A 23,113-nucleotide genomic window follows, 5' to 3' on the forward strand; every position below is an offset into this window, starting at 1 on the left:
CTGTGTGAAACAAGGGCTCCATTCCAGAACAGAAAACTGCTGGGCCCAGAAAATTAAAAGCCAGAGGCATTTTCCATTTGAAACTAAATCCCAGTACCGCCTCCCAGCCAAAGAATTATAAGCAGTATCAGATTTACAAAACGAACAATTACCCTGGAAAAATGTAGCCTATTGTACAGTCCCAGATGCTAAATCTCAGAAGTTTCTTTTTTTTTTCTTTTTTTTTAATCCCACATTATATTCCTCCAAGTGCACTGCTGCAGTTCACAAAGAGCCATTTCTAGACAGGCCTAAGCCTTGAAAATAAATTTTAAAAAGAGAGCACATCACTCATTGACCTCATTTGAAGTACTGCCCTTGCCTTCAGCAGTTCCTGTCCTTCCCCAAGGCTTCTGCAAATGGTATGCAACAGCAAAATAAACCCTGACCTAATTGCCAGGAGAGAGCTGCCAGCCTTCCCTCAAACACAAAGACAAACATGGTAACTGGAAAGTCCTACCTCTTTGGCTTTCTGCTTTAATCTCAGCTGTTCTGGATCTTCTTTATTGGAACGACTCTATCAAAGGAAACAAAAATTTTAATAGAAATTGCTAGCATCTAAACATCACAGTTGCGTTAAATATTTAATAAATGACAATTTTCTCTTGTGATCGAAAACCTTAGCTCCAGGGGAAAACGCCTCAATCCAGTCCAGTGCACTCCCTCCCCGCCCCACCCCACCCCCATCATCTGGGCGACTGCTGCAGTTCTAGCCCAGAGGAAGCTCACACTGAAAATGATGCTAACAATGTCAGTCATGCCCAGTTGAGGCATGACGTTGTTCTTGTTTGGACACTACATACTGAAAAACGACTGGTACAGATGAAGAAAAAGAAAAGAAGGATACCTGTTGGCTTAAATGAAAAAAAAAAACAATCAATACTGGCTGATCTTCTGGTGAAACGATTTTGGAAAAGCATATGGTATTTCAAAGACTATTATAATCAAGAGCCTGACTAGCTTTGAACTAAACCTCTCTCCCTTCGAAAGTGTAATTTAAAAAAAATTAAGCAGCAGATACATCGCAATGTTTCCATTAGAGAGTCTTCCCATATTTGGGTCCTCTACAAGCACTTAACAGAATGCTATGCACAAGTAAATGTTCATTAAATGTTTACTGAATGTCGCTTTCCATGCTGATTCAGTTGAACATTCTGAAAATGAACAATCTTACAGAACTGCTATTAAGAAGAGAGCTACCTTCTATATGTAATGATATGATGGAATGAATGGTAAGGAACTTTATTTCTGACACCGTGAACATCTGTCCATTGAAAAACATGCTTGGGATAGGTGTATCCTTCTCATTCTAACAAAGCTGACGCCTTATAAAGCTAAATATTTGTTCTATGCAATGCAATACCAGCTAATCAAAGATAGCTCACAAAATAAAAGTTAAAAGAATTTTCCTATTTCACTAAGTTTACCTGATAGCTTTACTGGTTTATCAGTACTTTTGTTAAAAGGAGATACAAGAAACAAATTGTTTAAGAGTGCCTTCTAATTTTAAACCTTAGCTAAATACTTACCTAGGATCATACCCAAAACTAGTAATTCTTTTTCTTCATTTTGTCCCTACTCTACTAAAACAACTTCATTTCAGCCCAAACTAAGACAAACTCCTTTGTTATTCCACCTGTAATATTAGGAAAGAATGAGTATTTTATACACTTGTAAATACATAAAATCTACTGTATATATGTATTTATATAAAAATATGTGCATATGTGTATGTATTAATATATAATTTTTTGCTCACTATAAAATGGACACATTGGGTATCCAGTCTTTGTCAGTCAATCAATATTCATTGATTATCCCCAGTAAAAATTCTACTCTGTGTACCACTGTTCTAGGCCTTTGACATAGACCAACGAAATAACAAGACAAAGCCCCTGTTTTCAAGTAACTTACATTTTAAGAAAAGAAAAATAAAACAATTTTATAAAAATTAAACACATAATATGTAAAACATTTATGATGGGGAAAAATAAAAAAGCAATTACTGAAAGTGATAAGAGATATAAAAAAAATAAAATAGGACAATGTGATAGGAAGAAAGGAGTGGGCGGCATTTCTTCAGCTAGGATGGGAGGAAAGACATCTGTGAGCAGTGACATTTCAGTAGAGATCTGAATGTCAAGAAGGAGGCAGCCATGCAAAGATCTGGGGGAAGAGCACTCCAAGCAGAAGGCACAGTAATTGCCAAAACTTAAAATGGAAACAAGCTTGGCATACTTGAAAGAAAAAAGGCCTGTGTGGTTAGAGCATAGAGAAGAGTTGAAGGAGACAAGGTTAAATACGTCTTGCCTTGTAGGCCATGATAAGGAGTGGGGGTTCAATTGTACTTGTAAGAACAAGCCACCCGAGGGTCTGGAGCACAGGAGTGAGATGCCACTGACATGCCACTTTCAAAAGACCAGTCTGGCTGCTATGTGGATGGTACACGTAGGGATCCCAGGCGGGAGGCACAGGCCCACAGAGCAATTAGGACACTGTCCAAAAACAACTGTGTGAATGCAAGGCTGGAAAAAAGAAGAGGGCATCTTGAACTAGTGTCATTGGCCATAAGATAACTGATTAGATTCAAATATGTTAGAGGGAGAGCCAACCAGGTTAACTGATGGATTGAATGTAGGGTATGAAGTAAAGAGAAGAATCAAGGATGACTCCTAGAATTCTGTCCTAAGCAGCTGGAAGGATAATGCCAACTTTCTGAGTGGATGAAGACCAGAGCAGATTTGGGAAACGGGAACTCAATGTTCAGTTTTAGATGCCTAATTAGTTGTCTAATATCTGAAGGGGGTGGGAGGCACAAGCTTGGCACAAAGAAAAGTTAGTGGGACTGGAGCAGAGTGAGTGAAGAAAGGAGTGATATGAGGCGAGCTCAGAAAGTGAGGGGGTGCCAGGTCACGTAAGACCTTAAAAAACTTAGTAAGTTTGGGTTTTATTTTAATGCAGAGGGAAGCTACTGAAGGCTTTTAAGCAACAGAGACATACACAGCTTTTTATGAAAACATTATTCTGAAGATAGGATGAAAAACGGTTGTAGAAGAAAAAGGGGATCAGTTAGAAGATATTATATAAAAGTCCACGTGAAAGATAACTTAGACTAGAGCAGTGACAATAGTGATGAATAGAAGTTGGATACATTTTGGAAAGACTATAAAAAAAACTTGACTGAGGAGAGAAAAAGGAGTTAAAGAAGACTCCTAGGTTTCTATTCACCCGGTTCAAGTCAAGGTATTTTTTTTTTTTAAATGTTCGATAGTGTTTATTTTTTTCCAGGCTTACATTATTTTTCAAAGTCACTTCACTCATTGCATTTAAAAAAATGTATCCTAATTTGAAAAAGGTAAAATAATTCCAATTAAGAAAAAGAAATATATATATATATATGTACATATATATATATATGTATATGAAGTGGAAAATATATGTCAACAAAAAGATGCATTTTAATTTTCAAATGCATATATTGCCTTTAGTGAATTTTTTTTTGGTATTTTTTTTGGTATTTTTTTTTTTAAAGATTTTATTGGGGAAGGGGAACAGGACTTTATTGGGGAACAGTGTGTACTTCTAGGCCTTTTTTCCAAGTCAAGTTGTTGTCCTTTCAGTCTTAGTTGTGGAGGGCACAGCTCAGCTCCAGGTCCAGTTGCCCTAGTTGCAGGGGGCGCAGCCCACCATCCCTTGCGGGAGTCGAACCGGCAACCTTATGGTTGAGAGGATGAGCTCCAACCAACTGAGCCATTCGGGAGGCAGCTCAGTTCAAGGTGCCGTGTTCAATCTTAGTTGCAGGGGGCGCTGCCCACCATCCCTTGCGGGACTTGAGGAATCGAACTGGCAACCTTGTGGTTGAGAGCCCACTGGCCCATGTGGGAATCGAACTGGCAGCCTTTGGAGTTAGGAGCAGGGAACTCTAACCGCCTGAGCCACCGGGCCGGCCCCTAGTCAAGGTATTTTGAGTGGGGAGGAAAATCAGGAATTCTTTTGGACACATTAAATTTGAGGTGCCTATTGGCCAACTGAATGGAAATTTCAAGTAGGCAGTTAGCTGTATGAGTCCAGAATTCCAAAATGTAGACTGAGTGGGAAATACAAATTTATGAGGGAATGCAGATAAAGAAGGCCTAGGAGTAAATCCTGGGACATTCCAATTTTTAGAAGTCTGATACAGGCGGAAGAGCCAAGTGGGAGTCAGAGCAAGTATAATACATTATATCCAGTAATAACTAAACAAATATTTAATAGTTTGTCACCTTGTTTGCAGCACAATAATTGGAAATAAAATACCAATACACCACTTCGTTACACTTTGTTGTGCTTTCCTTACAACACTTGAGGGTTCAAGAAAGCGCATCTTCCTCTCCCAGCTGCCCTTTCCATTGCAGGAGGGCTCAGCATGAAGACAGACTGTGGGACACCGGGAAGCTGCACAGTGACAAGGCTGTAGTGCCCACAGCCTTGCAGGAGATTAAGGCACATGAAGGTATGAAACAGTGGCTAGGAATGCAGGGTGATGAGGGTTTGGGGAGACTCACCAAGGCAAGGGCCACTGGGCATGGCAGCCAATTACATGGACAATGAGATAAGGGCAGAGGTAATAGTAACAGCAGACAGAGGAGTCAACCAGCATGGCTGTTTGAGAGGTTAGTGACAATGATCAAATAAGTAAATTGAGAACATAAGTAAATATATCAAGGATAGTGAGAGCCAAGTTTCTGACTATAGAGAAAGTATTTGTAAACATGGAAAGGTTAAGGCTAGAAAGAACCTAAGATATTGACTGTAGTTGGAGGTATCCATATAAACTCATGGTTTAATGATATATACACACAAAGAAATACAGATGTATGTCTATAGATATACACACATGTATACACATATACATACCATACATATATTTCCTAGATTTGTCCATTGAGACGGCCCCGTTAGCAATGAACACACTGTATGCTCTAATCTTGGTCTGTGGATATCATCCTCAATTAAAAAGATACAGGGTTTCTTGCAGAAATGGCTGCTTCCAGGCCTGGGAAGGAAGAGTAAAAGCTGGGCCTGGAATATCTTGTGCCAGAAAGTAAAGACGTGCTCACTGAATGATAGAGACGTGACGAATGGACAGAAGTACCTGCTGAGAAGTTCTCCCAAGCAGGAGCAATCTGAGTGTCAAAATAAATAACAATAGTAATGGATTACAATCTGTTGGATCAAATAAAAATCCCTAAGTCCGTACTGATATAAATGAATGCATGCATGAATGAATGAATAAGAGAAAAAGGAAAGCCCTCCCACATAGTAGAGGGCAAATAAATGTAGAGAGATGATGACAATAAAGAACCACCATTTGACAACCATCATAGAGGTGGCTGATTCAGGCAGATATCATCTATGGATACTCAAGTTGATACATAGAGGTGTGAATAAAGAATGAGATATATTGGTTTATCTTGGAATGCCTTCCTGTGAAAAATTCACTGATTACAAAGGGGAAAATGCAAACTTAAAATGGAGAGAATTGGTAGGTACCCACACAACCTTTTGATATGATCAGCTGAGAACAATGTAGCATCATTTCTATCTGTTCGTGCCAAGAATGCATGATCTAAGATAAGTCATGAGGAAATATGAGTTTAATCAAGATTGAGAGTCACCCTACAGATCTTGAAACCTGTCAAAGACATGAAAGAAAAAGAAAGACTGAGAAAATCTGCAGAAGGAGTCTGAAAAGAGATGGCAACTATATGTAACATATATCCTGAATGGGAAAATGGACCATGAAGGAAAAAGAGACAGAGCTGAGACAACCGATGAAATTTGAATGGGGTCTGTGGATTAGATGGTGGTGTTACAATGCTCACGTCTTGACTTTCAGGGTTATACCACAGAATGTCCTTGCTTTCGTAAATACAAACTAGAATGTTTAGGAGTAATGGAACATGATTTGAAGATTGCTTTCAAAAGGTTCAGAAAAAAACTAATTAGAGATAGTTGTACAACCTTATGAATATACAAAAATATCTGAATTGAAAGACAGGAGAATGAAAGAATGATTGTGTGTGCACATGTATGTGTATAGAAAAGGTGGAGTAGAAGCAAATGCAGTAAAATGTTAAAAATGAGGAATCTAGGAAAAGAAGATGAGACTTCTTTGTATAGTTCTGGCTAGTTTTCTGTTAGCTAGGATACAATTTCAAAACAAAGTTAGTTTCTAAAAAGTGATTGGTTTATGATTACGAACAAATACTCCAAAAGGGGAGGCTGCCAAAAACACTAGAAATTAAAACTAAGGTGTTTAGAACACAAAATAAGACTAGTGCCCAACCTTTACGACTATGTGCAAAGTCCCTAGGCCTAAAAAGAAATGTGGAGGAACAAAAATACAAACTGTAATAGACTTAGCTTTCACTCCATCAGCCACTAAGAGTCCAGGAAAATGTTTAAATAAGGGAGAAAGGAAATAAATAAACAATATCCTCACCTGTTCTCTCTTTCACTCTCTAACTCATTTCTGGCATGCTATATTTTGTTCCATATAATCCTAATTACTCTTATACTTACCCATATCCTGCCTATCCATTCTCCAAATTTTCCTCTCTCAACTACGACTTGGCACTTTTCAAATCATATCCCTAAAAACACTGTGAAAATTTTAGAAAGGATTTTTACTTGTGAGGGTGGTAAGTACGATGCTACTAGGCACACAGATATTGAGAATGAGGAGACAAAAGATTACGTCTCATTAAACTAAATTAACTGAAAGCCACTGTACCATACCATCCCAGTGAGAGATTTTATTAGTAATTTTAAGGAATCCTTCAGAGAAATCTAAAGACAGTCAACCAATGATAAAGCCAATTCTGACCTCCTTGCAAGGTCATGCTCACTCATAAATCAGGTAGGACCTTACCTTGGCTGCCTTAAGTAACATTTCTCTTTCTTCTAAATCCTTTCTTTGCTTCTCCAATTGATCCAGCTTTTCAAGAAATTTGAGCTGTGACCTGGTATCACTAGACAGGATGTAATTTTCACTTGTCTGGAAAAAAAAGAAAAGAAAGCCTTATGATGATCCCAAGCAACACATTCTACATTAGGTATTGCTATAAATCAGCTTAAGGCAACAACACCAATGTACACAGGGAGCTAAATTTTCAAGAGGTAATATTTTTATTGCTGTTACACAAACTTAAGAAAAAAAGAACTTTAATCATCCTTAAAATTTGAGTGGTGATTAAGCATTTAAATTTCAAAGAGCTTTCCCAGTTAGCATCATCTGGGGTAGAGGGACAGACCTTATCTGAGCAGACCTTAACATGATTAATTAAATCTTAGGCCAGAGAAAGACAAAAAACAAGAAAAACAATCACCTCACAGAAAAATATACCAAATACGAAAGTTATCACCCTTGTTTATTGTTGGATTGGTCTATCTTGTCAAGTGAATATAGCTTCTATCAAAATAACAACATAAGATTAATGGCAAACATTAACATCCTAAACCATTTTGAGGATTCCCTTAAACTATGAACTTGGTAGAAAAATACAAAGAAATTAAGTATACAATTTATAAATGAGAGCCATCCATAACAGAAATGTCATTATTTGTCTTAGTTGTTCCATAAAATGATAAAATTTACATTGTTCCATTTAATCTCCTAGAGTATAAGACATGGCTTTCCAATCTAAATATTTTTTCATTTTCTTTATCTGATACAACCACCTCTCTCCTCTCTAATATATATATGTGCGTATGCTTGTGGGAGGGAGAGGTGGTAGTGGGCAGTCTTCCCAATCAGCATTTAAGACATCCTGCCATCTACTCATCTCAGTAATTCAGACATCTCAGCTATAAGTAGAGGGACTAAGGAAAACTGTATAATTGAAAATTGGAATGTTCTAAAACATTCAGTCCCACAGTCAGTGTCTGGCTTGGAAATCATGGGTACAATTCCACTCCCATCTTTGTTTTATCTCATGCTTATGGCTGATTCAATTAACTGGGATTTCAATATGCCCAAGATTCTTTTTAAATTAAATTTTTGTTGTTTGTATTTAACTAGATCAAAAGAGTATTACATAGTATAATGAATAAGGATGTATTAGTGCTAGTTGTTTTACTTCATATGTAATATAAAAAGAATTCTCAAATGCTTTTAAAGTTAAATAATACAGACTAGAATATGAACTACATAATAGGCCAACCATAGAGGTATAAACATAATAAACAGAGGTTTCTTAAATATCTCATCTTTACCATTTTTTGTATTCAGATACACTGCAGATAGCTTACTGACAGGATTTAATTTTAAAAAGACAACAAACACTAAATTAAAAAGAAGAACAGACTTTCTAAACTTTAACCTAATCTCATTCCCATGCTAAGATTCCTTCTCTCTCTCTAACTCGCATCTGGCTTAATGAATGCATTCTTCCTTTGCTCTTCCAGAAACTAAACAAATGAGTGCCTCACCTATTTCTTCCTACTGAGTTCCCAACCTTATTTAAACAACAGTAATCCCAACCTTATCACGTTCCTTCCTGTCTACCCAGCTGGCCTAACTGAAGTCTTCACGCACCAAAGCATGGTGGTTTAACAATGAAAATATAAGGACCTAGACTAAATGATAACAACATCAAGTGAATCCCACGTAAAGAAAGCACTCTAACCTCTTTCAACAGGAAAACACTGAAGCTTGTCCACAGCCACTGACATGCAGAAGACTATAATATATATTTGGTGGGAAAACACCTGGCAGAAAGATCAAAAGCTTTGTACCTCACATGTCACTTTCTACTTCTTTACTGAAATCTTAGGCTATGGACTGTGATTAATGAGAGAACTATACCTAACCAGGTGAAAGATGATCAAAAGTAGATGGATATCGTAGGTAGCGATTATAAAACTCAATGCTAATATACAGCTCCCCCGAAAAAAAAAAAAGTAGATGAATATCAAATGGAAAAAGATGGTGGGATTTTGCTTTTATTAAATGTAGCTAGCTTTTGTGAAATTCATGGAGCAAAATTTCCCACACTGTATATAGATAAAAATAAATTCTATCAGTGATGAACTGAAATACAAAGACAGGGCTAAATCTGTGATACAAAGATTACTATAGTCAAAGTCTAAAAATAAGTATAATTTTAAAGTAGATTCAAATGTAATTAAATGATTATTATTTCTGTTAAAAGAAGAATGATAACATACTTGCATTTCTATATGTACAAATTCAGACAATGACATTAGCTGTATTACGAAATAAGTGTGGGTAAAGGTGGGAAGGGGAAAAATCAATCAGGATAGGCAGTATTTAAGAGTTAGTGTTAAGGTTAGGGAAGTGTTAGTGTTAAGCTAAGTTATTGAGGGAGGTTCCAGGTGAGGTAGATACTATCCATTTTGCACAAAGGAACTAAATTCTTGGAACATATAATTGACATACGAACAGATGAAATTTCATCTGAAGGCTGTACACAATAGAGCTTTGGATAGCACTCAGAATAGTAAACACTACCTGGAAAAATTCTACTCTATACTAAATTGTACGTGCTACATTTTGTATACAAACTGCCCATCTTAAATGAAAGTGCCCAATGTATCTCTGAAATATCACGGTAACTGAGGTGGGAATTGGGAAGAATCCAGGTTTGAAAAATTATAAGACTCTTTTAAAAGTTACAGTAAAGAGCCCAAAGGGGAGGCTAATTCCTCCATATCCCCAAATTGAATGTAAACCGTTACCAATTCAAATTAAATTATTACAAATTTAGCATGTTAATGTAATCCCTAGGTAACAACTAAGAAAACATCTAAAAAAAATATACAAAAGTGAATGAGAAGAGAATCAAAACAGTATACAACAAGAACAAATCAATGAAACAAACAAAAAAAAGGCAGAAATAGAGGAAATGAAGGACAAAAAAAGCTATACGGCATACAGAAGAGTGAAATAGCAGTTCTTCCTTATCAGTAATTACTTTAAAGACAAATAGATTAAACTCCCCAATCAAAAGGTAGAGACTGGCAGAATAAAAAACACGATCCAACTATCTGCTGTTTACAAGAGATTAAAGCACACATAAATAGGTTGGAAGTGAAAAAAATGGTGAAAGATATTCCATGCAAAAAAGAATCAAAAGACAGCAAAGGTGACTATATTAATATCATGCAAGATAGACTGTAAGTCAAAAACAGTTAAAAGATAAACAAGACCATTATATATTGACAAAAAGGCCAATTCATCAAAAAGATATAACAAGAAGATATACACACCAGACAACAGAGCCCCCAAATATATGAAGCAAACTGAACTTTAGTGTTGACAGAACTGAAAAGGGAAATAGATAGTTCTACAATAATAGCTGAAGTCTTCAATATTCAACTTTCGATACTGGATAGAATACCTAGACAGAAGATCAGTAAGAAAATAGAGAACTTAACACTACAAACCAACTAGATATAACAGACACATATGAACACTCCACCTAGCAACAGCAGAATACATTCTTCCCAAGTGCACAAAGAACATTCTCCAAGACAGACTGTAAGGTCACAAAACAAGCCTCAATAAACTTAAAATGATTGAATCATACAAAGACTCTTCTCTGGTGGCAATAAAATGAAGCTAGAAATCAACAATAGGAGGAAACCTGGAAATCTCACAAACGTGGAAATTAAACAACATACTCTCAAATAACCAATGGATCAAAGAAATCTCAAGAGTAACTGAAAATACTTAAGAGATGAATGAAAACAAAAACACAGTGTATCGAAACTCATAGAATGCAGTGAAAGCAGTGCTCAGAGGGAAATTTATAGCAGTTAATGCTCATATTTAAAAAGGAAGATCTCAAATCAGTAAATTACTTTATACTTTAAGGAACTAATATCAAAAATCAAAGTGGGATCATTACTACTAACCTTACAGAAGGAAATAAAATGGATTATAATACTATGAACAATTATATACCAACAAATTAGATGACCTAGAATGGATAAATTCCAGAAACACACACAAAGAAAAACTGATACTGGGTTTTTTGTTTTTCTTTTTCTCCTGATGATCACATATTTTTAAGTCAGTCCAGCCAATTCTCACAAAGATTTATACAAGTGAGGACTTCAGCAACTATAAACAGCCCTTCCAAAGTTCTAAATGACGCAGAAAGGAGAGAAAATAGAATGATTCCTCCAGGGAACTTACCAGTGGTATAGTAGCTGATATTGCCCTGGATTCCTTTTACGCTATGGCTAGGACATCATGACAATGACCATTCTTGCAAGCTAAAAACCTCGTAAGGTTACAGACACTATGTTGTAAAAATCTAGCTATGAACATTTTTTGGTATCAGGGAAAAAGGTTATTGCTTTCTTTTTTCATCCCTCATCACCCAATATATTCACTCTCCACCAAAACCATAATTCAAATAAATCAAATGCGTTCATCTTGATAATGGCAAGTGATTTGGTTCACACCACTAGGGTATTCTTACATTCAATTTTTTATAAAAGCAGCCAATAACGGTAATGAGTAGCACCAGTATTAGCACTCAATGTAATCATTTAACTTTCTAAAAAGGACAGAAGCATTAGCAGAAAAGATCACTGAAGAGAACAAAACTATCCAATATTCCATTCTAACATAGCCTGCTCCCCAATCAAAAGCTTTAGGAGAAGCCTCAAGCAGAACAGATGTATATTTCAATCTACCTGACACGGAAGCTTTGGATACCATTTTAAGCTCTATTTTATTTGTCACGTAAGCGTATCTAAATAAGGCAAATTAGGAATGAGACTGATTTTTCTACCAACATGAAATATGTCAATCATTTTCTTTAAAAATATACTTTAATATAAATCTATATTGAGAAAACTACCTTGAACATAATAAGAGAGGAGTCTGTACTTCAACGATTTCCTTTACCTTGTAAGTTGTCATTCGATGCTGAGCAATTGTCGTCAGTTTTTCTAGAAGGCCTCGTAATCGCTCCTGTGTTGCATGGGAGATCAAGTTCACAGCATCAGAGTTAAGTTCCGTAATGTCATGCTTTTTACCTGTGGAAGCAGAGAAAATCCATTACGTGTTTTAGTGGAGGCTGATAATTGAAATAATTAGCACAGCAGGTACTCGGTTCCCTCTGGAAGTCATACCCATTATGAATAAAGGTTTGCAGATTATGATTTTCCTGGTAAAGTCACAACTTCAAAGATCTTAAGACATTATATTAATAAAACCTAGCCTGAAGCCTCAGAAAATATAGACATTGTTTCACTTAGCCTCTAGAATCATTCTCCTTGCAAGGTCATTTATAGGACAAAGTTAATAAGAACACAAATCAAGGCTAGCATTCAGGGAGAAAAATGGTAACTGCAGAAATCAGTGCCATATTCTGTTAATTTTAGTAATTAAAAAAATAGAAAATTACATTTTGTCCTTTTTGACACTGTTAACAATTTATGACATTTATTTCAATGGATTCAGATTATGAGTCTCTGTTAATGCCTTGTCTACAAGACATACCTATATTCCTTTTGTCCATTACCAATCATACTTATTTTGCACTAACTCATTGTGATAAATTGACCTGGTAATTAAATTACAAGTTGAAATGGGTTCAAAGCCTGGATAACTTTTTTTCCACTATATCTCCTTCCATAAATAAACCAAACTTCTAGTCTTCCTTTTGCTAACTAGGAAGAAACTTTCAGGAAAACAATTTGGACCACATACCCAAAGGCAAAAGTTCATTTATAAATCAGCCTTATCACAATTTAAATAGTAATTCTCCAGCTCAGTGAAACCACCTGTATCAACAGAGACCTAAATCTAAAGATATAGGCAATTAGGTACTCTAATTAAATGAGCTTTTAATAGTGCTGTTGTTTCTTTGTAACGTGCAAATACACAGGAATTTAAAAAATATCACTGATTTTGGACTCCATCTGAAATATACTCTTGTATACTAATCAAAGTGTGAATGAGTATAGCAAAAATAAACTTAAAAGCTAACAAATCTGAAATACATCCTTTGATATTATTCCATAATAAAAGTTAAATTTTAATTCAAAATGCAGGCTATAGTAAACCAGACAGGAAGAAGACATAAAATTATCCAGTTTCTCTTATGCCAAACCTTCAAAATGCAGTCCATTATTTTCTAGCAAAACTGAATTTATCACCAATTTTAGATTCAAGAGGGGAAAACACACTACAAAGTCAAATCTACTTTACTAAAACCGTTAGCATAAACAAATAGTGGGGGCCTTCTACATAAGGGGCAGTAACAGTTTTAAAACAACCCAATAATTAAAATTACAACTAAAAATAGGGTAGATAGGGAATGACATGCCAGTTCATGTTTAATTAAAGAAAATGAACATTTACAAATACTGAAGTGTTTTGGAGGGAAACTTTGAAAATAATTTCATATGTATTTATAAAATAGATAACTCATCCTATATAAAAGACCATATTTTTTTAAATACTAGAAATAAACAACGCTAGGATATGCAAAAATTCCAAGGCTTAATGAACAATGAAATGTTCTAGTATCTTCACTAACCCAGTAATAAAACATGACAAAGTGAAAATCAGAGCACTTATATCTTTAGGGATAAATGTTTTCAGATTTTGGGGGTATATAACCAGGAGAGGGATTGCTGGGTCATATGGTAATTCTATTCTTAATTTTTTGAGGAACATCCACACTGCCTTCCATAGCGGCCGCACCCATCTGCATTGCTCATTCCAGCCTCTCTACCACTTGTTACTATTTGTCTTGTTGATGATAGCCATTCTAATCTGTGTGAGATGATAGCTCATTGTGGTTCTTATTTGCATTTCTCTGATGATTAGTGATGGTGAGCATCTTTTCATATGTCTATTGGCCATATGTATAACCTCTTTGGAGAAATGTCTATTCAGATCCTCTGCCCATTTTTTAATTGGATTGTTTACTTTTCTGTTGTTGAGTTGTACGAGTTCCTTATATATTTTGGATATTAGCCCCTTATCAGAGGCATTGTTTGCAAATATCTTTTTCCATTCGTTAGATGCCTCTTTATTTTATCGACGGTTTCTTTTGCTGTGCAGAAGCTTTTTAGTTGATATATATGCTCCAATGTTCATTGCGGTTTTATTTACGGTGACCAAGACATGCAAACAACCGAAGTGCCCTTCGATAGATGATTGGATGAAGTTGTGGTATATAGATGATTGCATGAAGTTGTGGTATATATACGCTATAGAATACTATTCTGCCGTAAGAAAAGATGAAATAGTGCTATTTGCGACAACATGGATGCATCTTGGGATTATTATGCTAAGCGAAGTAAATCACACAGAAAAAGTCAAGAACCTTATGATTTCACTGATATGTGGGATATAAAACTGAAAGCAACAAAGGAACAAGACAAACAAATAAAGAGACAAAAACTCATAGACACAGACAATAGTTTAGTGGTTACCAGAGGGTAAGGGGAGGGGAGTGGTGGTAGATGAGGGTAAAAGGGATCAAACATATGATGACAGAAAGAGAACTGACTCCAGGTGGTGAACACACAACATAATGTATAGATGATGTGTTACAGAATTGTAACACCTGAAAACTGTGTAACTTTACTAACCATTGTCACCCCAATAAACTTAGTATTAAAAAAATGACAGTTACAAAGTTAAATACTGTAAGAAAAAATTCCCACTTTTTTTTTAAAACTTTTTGCTTTATTTTACTTTTTCTTAGCCATTGCTAAGAGTATATTGAATTGAGAATCTAGGGGGTAGTATAAACTTTACACCTTTTTAGGTGTCACAACCAAGAAGACACAACCTGAGGCCTTTGGTTGCTTACTTTAAAACATGTCTTGTCAGTATACAAAACCAGTTGTACAAAATTCCTGTCTGAGAAACTAGCAATGTGCCAATGTGGCTAGTGGGGGCTGGGAAATTCAAATGGTGATTAGCATATTCAAGTATTCAAAAAACCCTTGTTTCCCAAACCAGCTCCTAGACGCTTTTCTCGCTTTTCTCGAACAAGGAAAAATTCCCACTTTTAAATAAACACCCGCTTCAACAAAGTCAACATTAACTGATTAAGGAGATATAACTGGTGCTTGCAAGTTTGTTCTGTGATTTTACAGAATGTCTGTGTAATTTAATTTAGGTAATTAGCAAAAAAGGGAGAACATGGCACGTTTACTCTCCTAACATATTCGAGTAGAAAAATCTTCTAAAAAGATTCTTTGGGTAAATTTATAATTCCTGTTATTAAGGAATTGTCTTGGTTCTGACCTGTTCTATAAAGATAATATTTTACTATAAATAGAAAACATTTCTAAAAATACATAACTCTATTCAGTTTTTTCTTTTTTTAAAGGGTTGGTAATTAAGAAGTTTTGCAATTTCCCATCATATTAAATGACAATTTTATGCTTCATCATTAAGAACTGAAAATACAAATAGTTGTCCCCAGAATTCTCCTTGAAAGCAGAGGCTACAAACTAAATGTAGTCTCTTTTAGGGTAGAACATTTGATGGGAACACAATCTGATCTATGCACTTACAGTCTATGGCTGCTTTTGCAAAGTAACAGCCAAGTTGTGTGGTCGTGACACAGACCACATGGCCCACAAAGAGGCAAATATTTACTACTATCTGGCCCTTCATGGAAAAAAATTTGCCGGTCCCTGTCCTAAACGATCAAAATTGGTCTGTCAATGCTAAAAATTTTCCTATCATATAATCAAGGTTTAAATAATGCTAGAAATAAAATTTGTTTAAGGGAGGCAGGGAATTGAAAAAATTAAGTATTTACTTCCACTCTACCTAAGCTCCACATAATTATAAGGCTACAAGGAGTTCAAACACCAGGAAATTTCCCAAGCTGTCACAGGAAGGTATAGTGCCTAAGCTTAATTAATTAACTCCAATTAATTTTGAACTTAATTTAGCTCCAAAATTAAGGAACTAGCTACTGTACAGTACAAAATACATATGCAAAGAACAAAACAGAGAGAATGAGAGAGAGGGAAGAGGGGTGGGGGAGGAAAGTCAAACAAAACACAAGCCAATAGCAAATAAACACTTTACAATTAGCTCTTCTGAATTCCCATCCTTTTGGATTACTTGTAAATTCTAGTTTTTTCATGATCAAAAAAACATAATATATGCCCAACATAGAGATTAAAAAAAAGTAGTAATTCATATAGCATACAGTAGGAGCTCAAACATTTCTTTTTTTAGTATTTTATAAAGTAAACTTAAAATATGTAATAGTAATGCGCTGTATAGTCCTTAAACATATCATGGACACGTCTAAAATCAGAAGTCTTCACACTTTTGTGTTAGTCCTTCAATATAAAATGTAAAGGTTCACAGTCAAATATATTCAAAGGTCACTAGTACTGGCCCCCAAATTTGATATGGGTGAAGGAGGAAAGCTGGTCTCAAATAAGACCCAGGGTCAGGACACAAATATTGATAACTCACACAATAATATCTCTCCCAACTGTCTCTTTTTTCAGTTAATTTAGGGAGATTGTAGTCTTTTACATTATTGCGAGTTTGGTATTAAATAACAACAAAAAAAGCTGTTTGGCTCCAGAATAAAACTGGTTATGTTCTCTTTCAGTTCCTTTCATACACTGCAGCCACCTAACAACTACTCCTGGACCTAGAGAGAACCCTAATATTCTTCTAAGCCAAGGTTGGGTTTGAATTTCAGGGTTGAGATTTAAAAAAAAAAAAGAAAAAGGACTTAATCTTGTTAGCTGTTTATTTATTTCATAAAAACAAACTTGTAACCTAAGTGTGCATTTGTAAACATACACATCTAAAGGCCAACCAAGGAAGAAACCGGACAGAAAAAAATAGTGTATCATTTGTATATATTCATATAAAACTATATACATCTATTCTCCCATTAAGAAATATAAATAAAATATTAACTTTTATTATCTAAACCAGAAACCATACATTATGTGATTGAAGTTATGTTAATAATTTTTAAAATACTTCTTTCTATAACACCTATGACATCTTAATTATTTCCAGAGCTTTATGTAAGCCTCAGAGCTCCAGGAATACCAATCAAAGCTCTCTCTTTGATAACATTTTCCATGGAACAGACAGTCCCATTAGGTCAATAATCATAAGTTTGCACTTACCAATGTCTAAAATTCTCTTTTGTAGAGCTCCAATGAGAAGAAATGGTTCATCTTTACATGACTGAACAAGTGTGCCAACCAATTCAGAGTTTGTTGCTAAGATGCAGGCATTTTCTTCATGAAGGCTGACCCCTGCCATGGAAGTCACATCATTGATGTCATCTTCCTCTCTATTAGAAAACAAAGATAGAGCTTTTTTGGTACTGGTGGTGGTGGTGCTTTCTGTATGAATGATTTAAAAGAGCAAAGAATTATAGATAGATCTCTCCTTATAACTAAAGACATGATTTTATTCAATTTATCCAAGCAAGAGAAGAACTAAAGGATGACTATCTTCCCTGTAATTCTTTAAAATTAATTGGTGTCTCCAATCAGTGTGTAAATTTAATATCAGAAAAATAAATCATAAGCAACTTTGTCTTCTAGTGCCCATCTCTCCCTTTGTTTAGTAAATGAGATACACCAAAAGGAATGTGGAACTTATACTAAGTTATCCACAAATCCCCTGAAATGAAAGACACAGAAATGAAAACAGACTTCTTTATTTTTATCCAAAATGATTAAAAGCCCCAGTGCACTCCAGTGTTTCACTAAGGGGCAGGAGAAATCACCCAGTCCTAAGAGATCAATACACACATAAAGGGCCTTGAGAAGAAGCTTTCTTGACTAGCTATTCTGAAACCAAACAGTTAAAACTAGTTTTGTGTCTCTGCTTCAGACTTTTGGTCTTTCCCGTCTGTACCAATTGAATTCATTAAACTGCATCCTTGAACAAACGGCTGCAAAGAGCCTATATATAACATATAAAATTATACACATACATGTATAAAAGGCATACATATAAAACACAAAATATGTTTAAGCCCTTTATTTGAACAAGCAAAATTAAATAGTGGTTTTTAACAAAATTGCTATATGGCTACAGTACTAAGATGCGTGTATATATTTAAAGGGGGGAGAGGGAGAGGGAGAGGGAGAGGGAGAGGGAGAGGGAGAGGGAGAGGGAGAGAGGGAGGGGGAGAGAGAGAGAGAGAGAGAGAAAATACTAAAATTCTTGCATCACCTATATAACAAGTACATTACTGATCATAACTCACACACAATGCATAACATAATTTACACAACCATTATTATATAAAAAATGGTGTTTCTCTTTATTGCATAGTTCAAATGGTATTATCATGTGGTCTCACGTTAATAGATTTGAATCATGAACCTCTCTGTGATAACATATTTATCTACAGACAAGGTAAATAAATTGTGATTGTCAAGAGCTCAAAAAATGAAGGTTCCTGGTGTTCAACTTTAAAATACAGCACATTGGCAGTGGGGAAGGGTTCATACTCAAAACATATAAGAGATGCAAACTAAGTGAAAAAAAGTTAAGTGTTAGACACAGTAGTTGAAAGTAAAGACAAAGAACAATGGTTGTATAATCAAAACAGTATATTTAAAAGCTCAACATTAAAAAGTATGTTTCTGCAATGGGGAAAAAAAGCAAAAAAATTAGTATATCAAATCACCAAATGAAATATGCAATATTAAAAAACTACACAAAAATGGTTGAACTCCACCTTATCAACTGTCACAGAGCAAGTATTGTCAGAGGTATAAGAGGCTCAGAATGGTTCTACGAATCAATTTGCCACCTATGTAAATAAAGTAGTATGTCCAGAAACATTGAAACATTTAAACATCTAAAGTGTAAGGATGGTGGAACTATAAACCTAAAGATGAAGCAAGATCAGAATAAAAAGTATTTTAAGAAGTCTGAGTAAAAAGTATTTTTTAAAAACCAAGAGAATGAAAAGATAAGCCAGACTAGAAGAAAATATCAAAAAAACCAAAACAAAACCACATCTGATAAAGGAGTGTCATAAAAAATATACAAAGAACTCTTAAGTTTCAACAATAAGAAAACAAACCCAATTAAAAACATTGGAATATGTGAACAGAAATCTCACCAAAGAATATAGGTAGGTATATAGATGGCAAATAAGCATATGAAAAGAGTGTATACATCTTATGTCACCAGGGAAATGCAAATTAAAACGAGATAACTACACACCTATTAAATGGCCAAAATTCTGAACACTGACAAAACCAAATGCTTAGAAAGATGTGAAGCAACAGGAACTTTCCTTCATTGCTCGTGGGAATACAGAATGGTACAGCTACTCTGAGAGACAGTTTGACGATTTATTACAAAACTAAACATACCACATGATTCAGCAACTGCTCTCCTTAGTATTCACTTAAAGGAGCTAAATATTTATGTCCACACAAAAACCTGTGCATGAATGTTTGTAGCAGCTTTATTCATTATTGCCCAAACTTGGAAACAGCCAATATGTCTTCAGTAAGTAAATGGATAAATTGTGGTACGTCGAAACAATGAAATATTATTTAGCACTACAAAGATATGAGCCATCACACAATGAAAAGACATGAAGGGAACTTAAATGCATATTATTAAATGAAGGAAGTCAATCTGAAAAGGCTACATACTGGTAATTTCAACTATATGAGATTCTGGTAAAGGCAAAAGTATGGCAACAGTATGACCAGTGGCTGCCAGGAATTAAAGGTGAGGGAGAGATGAATATGTAGATACATGTCCTTATACATTTGCAAAACCCAAAGAATGTACAGCACCAAGAGTGAACCATAATGTAAGCTATGGACTCTGGTTGGTAACGATGTGTCAGTGCAGGTTCATCAATTGGAACAAACATGCCACTCTGATTGGGGACATTGATGAGGGAGGTTGTGCTTGGGTGGGAGTAGGGGGAATTCTCTACATTTGATTTTACTGTGAACATAAAACTGCTCTAATAAACAAAGCCTATTTTAAAAAATGACCAAATGCACATCAGTGAAAAGTCAGTTCACTCTGAAACAGAATTCTAACCAGTTACTCAGTATCTCTGGGACTCAAATTTTTCCTCCTCTGAAAAACAAGTAACTTAGAGTAGGTACTTTCTAAGGTCCCTCTCAGGCACTTAAAGAACGAGGCAGCTCTCTTTGACCTGATACAGAACAATCGCCAAGTTGTACACTGAAGAAACAAAAAAGAAAAGAAAAACAAAGTACAGAATACGCTGCACCTTGCAAAAATTATACACAAACATACACTTATATGGAAAGATACATGAGATATTCTCCTTTGGAGAGGGAAATAGAGAAACAGAGATAGGAAGATTTAAACTATATTATACTCCTTTCTGCCTTTTGAATTTTGTATTATGTACAAAATTAGTGATTAGTGATTTAAGAAAAAAACAAACATTTAAAGAAAACTTGATATAGAAAAAAATAAGATGAAGCTTAGACTTATAACCTTATCCTTCCCTTAAAAATAAAATCAGAATTGTTTAAGGTATAAAACACATGGCCTTTATACACATGCACAGAACACTGAATGTTTACAATTTCAGTTGTATGCCAGGTACACAGGCCTTGCAAACTGCAAGATCTCACACAGGCTGCAGAGACCAATACCAGGCCCACTTACTACCAGTAGTTAGCATAGTACCAGAATGGAATAGAATTCATCAATGAGAAGACAATCTCATGTTTTTTTAGAATCTTCTTGCAGCCCTTCTCTCCAAATAAGCAGGGAACAAACCGCCCGATGAGGTTTGTTTTTGCCTGTCTTCCCTCCTATTTGGCCCCAAGCTGAACACAACTCCCTCTAGTATAGCTGCCAGTTGCTATGGTTACAGAGGGCAGCAGGAGTAGAGGAAAACCCTCCTGAGGGAGGAGGAAAAGGTGCCACAATAAACAGCACCTAAGCCATTTCAAATTTCCCCGAAGAAAGGGAGCAGACTGTAGGAAAGTAAAGACACAGTGTTGTAGCAGCATTACCAATAAGGCTGAGACAGGCCAGGGCAGTAATAAAGGCTTAGATATTGATGCGTGTGTGTGATTCTGGTTTGGTTTTAATTTTCAAAAAGAAAGTGAGAATCTCTGAACCACGTCTTCAAGTCTTCTGGTCTAATGCGGTGCCTTTTGATGAAGGCTCTATGAAAAACAATCTATTTTGTTTTAATAAGACATACAAAAAACAAATCTAATAGTGTGTCAGTAGAAAAAGGCTTCCAACTTATGATTCCGTGGGGTGTAATAGGGTACTATATAAAAATTAAAGAAGTATTATTTAATTTTCATGAATGCCTTGTAGTCTGGCTTCTGAAACTGATCAAATTCTTTAGCTTTTGATAGAGTTAACTACTGCTTATGCCTGCCTTAAATGTCTCCTACCCTCTTTAAAAAATAGCACCAGACTACTAATTCTTCTAAAGCAGAGTGAATCACATCACTTTCCTGTTCAAAAACCTTCCTGTTCCCATGAACTTGACCTGATATTCAATGTCTTCCAGGTAATAACCTTAACCTAGCCCTCCTCCCTCCCATTATTCACTACCAAATAGCTCCTACTGATTCTAGTCTTTGCTCAGGCTATTTATTTCCTCCCCCGTCCTAGTCTTCAACTCCTTTTGCATTATTATCTTTTCAGTTGTCAAAGCCTTATCTATATCCCAGGCCTACCTCCAATGCCTACTTTAGAACTGCTGGTTTAATCTGTTTTTATACTTTTAAAATTTTTGTCCAATTGCTATAACTTTTAACTTCTGAGAGCAAGTTTTGTCTTGGTTATGGCAGGTCTTACTGTTTTCTAATAATCAATGGAGTGGCCTTAAACTCCAACTAGATTAATTTTATTGGTCATGTTAATCATCTTTATCACATATCATTCTTCTGAGAATGGTATGTAAATGGTACTTAAATAGTTGAGTAATTGCTATGTGCTCAGAGCAGTGTGTTGTTTTCTATTACAACGTACTGGGAAGTAGAACAGTAGGTAAAAATGATGAGGGCTCTGAGTCAAACTGCCTACTGTAAAATCCTGATTCTGACACTTATTATTTTTGTGAAATAAGGCAAATCAATTAACCTCTTTAAACCTGCGTCTTCAGTAAAATGGGGACATTATAGTCCCTACATCTTAGACAGAGGATTGAAGGAAGTAATTCATATCATGGAAAAATTACCTTGATACATAAAGAGCTCCTACAAATCCCTAAGGAAAAGACCAATGATCCAAAGACAGCATGAGAATCTTCAATTAACAGAAAACTTAAAATGACTCAATATATGATGTTATATCCTACTCATAAGAGAAATACAAAATTTTTCACCTATTAGATTGGCAATTTTTTTTTAAAGTTTACCAGAACATGTGAAAATATGTTATCTTAAGCTTTGTTGGTAGAATATAATTTGTTAATACAACCTCCATGGAGAGTTATTTAATATTGTCTGACAATTTAAAATGAATACCTGTTCTTCTTAGAAACTAGGTGAAATGACAGTCATTGCCGTTTTGTTTTCCCTGTACAAAACACTGGAAACAACCTAATGTCCATCATCATGTAACTGTTAAAAACACCAAATAACAATTAATATGTAGTTTTACTACCAAACTAGAAACCAAAATGTAAAACATATATATTATATACTATCATCTATGTTGAAAAGGTTATACCTACAAAGATACATAATCAATTGCTAACAGTGGTTGGCACCGAGTTGGTTCTGGGTAGCAGAGGGGAAAACAAGCAAGGGAGAACCTTATTTTCCCCACTATATGTCCCTTTGTACCTTTTGAATTGCATGCAAAAATGTATGTATTACCTAGTCAAATAAATAAATTGCTTTAAAAACATAAACAAAAATTTTATTTTAAAAAGATCAAACTGTCCCCTTAGATTACTAATCCCCGGGAAAGAAGTTTGACTTCCATATTCTTTTTTCACCACTCTCAGGCATACTCTAATCTACTGTAGCCAGCATGCAAACTCACACCACATTCTGTTTATTCCTCCTTCTATACCTTTTTTGAAGTTAT

The 23,113-nt window shown here is 35.3% G+C and overlaps 1 protein-coding gene across 4 annotated transcripts in view; it reads right to left on the bottom strand.

The window, feature by feature from the left end:
* The window catches only part of TAF4B (TATA-box binding protein associated factor 4b), a 108,747-nt gene that overhangs the window by 37,162 nt on the left and 48,472 nt on the right, over positions 1-23,113 (bottom strand). For all 4 annotated transcript variants that reach the window (XM_081078423.1, XM_081078422.1, XM_081078421.1 and 1 more), the window contains 4 exons: positions 17,203-17,372; positions 11,963-12,093; positions 6,953-7,078; positions 500-556 (listed from right to left, as the gene is read on the bottom strand). In XM_081078423.1, the coding sequence (XP_080934549.1) occupies positions 500-556; positions 6,953-7,078; positions 11,963-12,093; positions 17,203-17,372 (484 nt within the window). The remainder of the gene's footprint in view (positions 1-499; positions 557-6,952; positions 7,079-11,962; positions 12,094-17,202; positions 17,373-23,113) is intronic.

This window comes from Rhinolophus hipposideros (assembly GCF_964194185.1).
Source record: "Rhinolophus hipposideros genome assembly, chromosome: 17".
NCBI classification, from domain to species: Eukaryota; Metazoa; Chordata; class Mammalia; order Chiroptera; family Rhinolophidae; genus Rhinolophus; species Rhinolophus hipposideros.